Source organism: Arachis stenosperma, chromosome 7 (assembly GCF_014773155.1).
Source record: "Arachis stenosperma cultivar V10309 chromosome 7, arast.V10309.gnm1.PFL2, whole genome shotgun sequence".
NCBI lineage: Eukaryota > Viridiplantae > Streptophyta > Magnoliopsida > Fabales > Fabaceae > Arachis > Arachis stenosperma.
The window spans coordinates 7,281,229-7,283,972 of NC_080383.1; the positions used below are offsets into that span (position 1 = coordinate 7,281,229).

A 2,744-nucleotide genomic window follows, 5' to 3' on the forward strand; every position below is an offset into this window, starting at 1 on the left:
TGAGGATCCGGAAAGTCTCACCTTGTCTGTGGTATTCCGAGTAGGATCCTGGGAATCCGGAAAGTCTAACCTTGTCTGTGGTTTTCCGAGTAGGATTCCGGTAATGAATGACTGTGACGTGCTTCAGACTCGCAAGTGCTGGGCGTTAGTGACAGACGCAAAAGAATCAAGGGATTCTATTCCAGTAGGCGCAGGAACCAACCAGTGATTAGCCGTGCTGTGACAGAGCGCGTGAGCGTAGTTTTCACTGCGAGGATGGGATGTAGCCTTCGGCTAGGTGATGCCTCCAGACGATTAGCCATGCGAGTGACAGCTGCAGAGGACCATTTTCCCGAGAGGATTGAAAGTAGCCATCGTCGAACGGTGAACCCCTATACACAGCTTGCCATGGAAAGGAGTAAGAAGGATTGCGTTGAAGCAGGAGAATAGCAGGCGTCCTTGAGTATACAGTATCTCCATTCGCTTATCTGAAATTCCCACCAATGAATCTGCATAAGTATTCTATCCCTTTTATTATTTCTATTTTATTATTAATTTTCGAAACCATACACAATTTTAATCTGCCTAACTGAGATTTACAAGGTGACCATAGCTTGCTTCATACCAACAATCTCTGTGGGATCGACCCTTACTCGCGTAAGGTTTATTACTTGGACGACCCAGTACACTTGCTGGTTAGTTGAACGGAGTTGTGAAAACAACCGATGCCATAATAATGATTTCATACAAGTACAAAAGAACATGGATCACAATTTCGTCCACCACGGGGTATGGAGGCCATTTGCTGCTAGATAAGAACAAATAAAGTAAACTATAATAGCATAATTACTATCAAAATTAGAGTTCAATGGTATTAGAATTACTTACAGCAAACTAAAACCTAATAGCAAATAAAACTAAAATATGTTTAATTAGAATAATCACTATTAAAACAATTAAAACAAGACCTTGTCTAATTATATGTTTAATTGGAATACAAATTATGAATCCGAGTTGACAAATACATATTGCACAAAGAAAAAAACTGAAATGAATTCAAATACATTGCAATTTATAGGCTAGGCCAATTGCAAACATAACAAAAACGGCAAAGATAAAAATTCTACTCGCCATGTTCTCCCCTCCATATTTTCCACATCTCGGTTGCTAGCTCCTCACGCCATTGAGTTCACTCATGGCTACTTTCCACGACATCAATTGTTTCACCTTCATCAACAATAGTATCATCTCCTATGGGTATGTGTTCTGGCGCAAGAGTTGCATCTTCTTCGGGATCAGCATCCATGTTCATACGAATAAAGTTTTGTAACAAACAACAAGCAATAATAATGTGGCTTTGAACTCTAATAGGATAGAACGAGGGACTTCGTAGAATTCCCCATCTTTTCTTAAGCAACCCAAAGCACCGCTCAATCACATTTCTAGCTGAAGAGTGCTTCTTATTAAATAACTCTAGACGATTTTGTGGTGCCCGATGACCTTGAACCCACTCATTCACATGATAGCGAACATTTCTATAAGGAGATAAAAATCCTCTCCCATTTGTATAGCCGGCATCCACTAAGTAATAACACCCTAAAACGGAAGGATGAAAAAATATAAGAAATATATTGTAATTCTCATATTCAATAGTTATTATTCTTTTCAAAAGATTAATTTAGACATACCAATAGGTATTTTCAAGCCATTACGTCGAGTAATAGCATCCCTAAGTACCCTTGAATCAGATGCTGATCCTTCCCAACCGCTAAGGACATAGACGAAATTCATGTTCCGATTGCAAACTCCTAAGACATTGGTGGATATTCTAGATTTCCTCGTCCGATATCTAGATTTATCACTCCTCGGGACTGTGACATCTATGTAAGTTCCATCTAATGCTCCTAGACAACCCTATCAAATGTAAAAAAAAAAAACAGTTATTACACGCAGAGTAAACGTGACCAATAAAAATTAGAGCTACATACACGACCTACCTTGAACCATTTCCATCTGGGATCTACACAATCTTCCGGTACAGGGTCTGCCTTTGCAAATAAGATACTTTGGACACGCAAAACCGAACGCAATACCTTGTGAAAATACCTACTAATAGTTTCACCAGACCTATAGAACCTAACCTGTACGCTGCGATTTTTGGTATGGTGAGCTAATATGATTAAGAAAGTAGCTACTTGCTCGCCTATGCCAACATGACCATCTTCGTCTAATCCATCTTGAACTTGTAGCAATTCACATAAAGTTGCAAATGCATTCAAACTTATTCTTAACTCCCATATGCAATTTCTATCTCCACCCTCCCCAATGATATTATTTAATGCATCTCGCCTTAGTGGCAATGTGTTCACTCTTCGACCAATCGAAAAATGACCCCGCCTTCTATTCCTAATATACATATATAGAGTGACTAAAAAAAGCAGCATTAACCTGTCAAATTGCATTCTCATAATCCAGTAATATCCAACACATAGCTTAATTTGTTCAGAACGATCCATCGTCACTTCCTAAGAAACAATAACAAGTAAATACATAAAAGAAGAATCCTAATAATTTCTACAACCACATAACACAAATCATGATAGGAAACAACTTGGTAAGCAGTTTGATAAGCAATTTTATAAACACAACACAAGTAAATTATCCTCTAGCATTCTTCAATAGATAATAATTAAAAAGCTCACCTATTAATAATTTCATAAGCAATTTAATTAACATATTAATCAGTAATTAGAGCAACATTTTTA

The 2,744-nt window shown here is 37.8% G+C and overlaps 1 protein-coding gene across 1 annotated transcript; it reads right to left on the reverse strand.

Annotated features, from left to right (window-relative positions):
* Positions 1-1,168: 1,168 nt before the first annotated feature.
* On the reverse strand, positions 1,169-2,495 carry LOC130939317 (protein ALP1-like). The gene is made up of 3 exons (XM_057867429.1): positions 1,977-2,495; positions 1,668-1,893; positions 1,169-1,575 (listed from the first exon to the last, which is right to left on the reverse strand). Exons 1-3 carry the CDS (start codon positions 2,493-2,495, stop codon positions 1,169-1,171), a joined length of 1,152 nt encoding a protein of 383 aa, XP_057723412.1.
* Between the last annotated feature and the right edge of the window lie 249 nt (positions 2,496-2,744).

Excerpts from the sequence above, each read along its gene's own strand:
- LOC130939317 (XM_057867429.1), bottom strand. The coding sequence starts at position 2,495 with ATGGATCGTTCTGAACAAATTAAGCTATGTGTTGGATATTACTGGATT. Across the intron at positions 1,894-1,976 it reads CCAGATGGAAATGGTTCAAG|GGTTGTCTAGGAGCATTAGA; the intron begins GTAGGTCGTGTA and ends TACATTTGATAG. Across the intron at positions 1,576-1,667 it reads TGGCTTGAAAATACCTATTG|GGTGTTATTACTTAGTGGAT; the intron begins GTATGTCTAAAT and ends CTTCCGTTTTAG.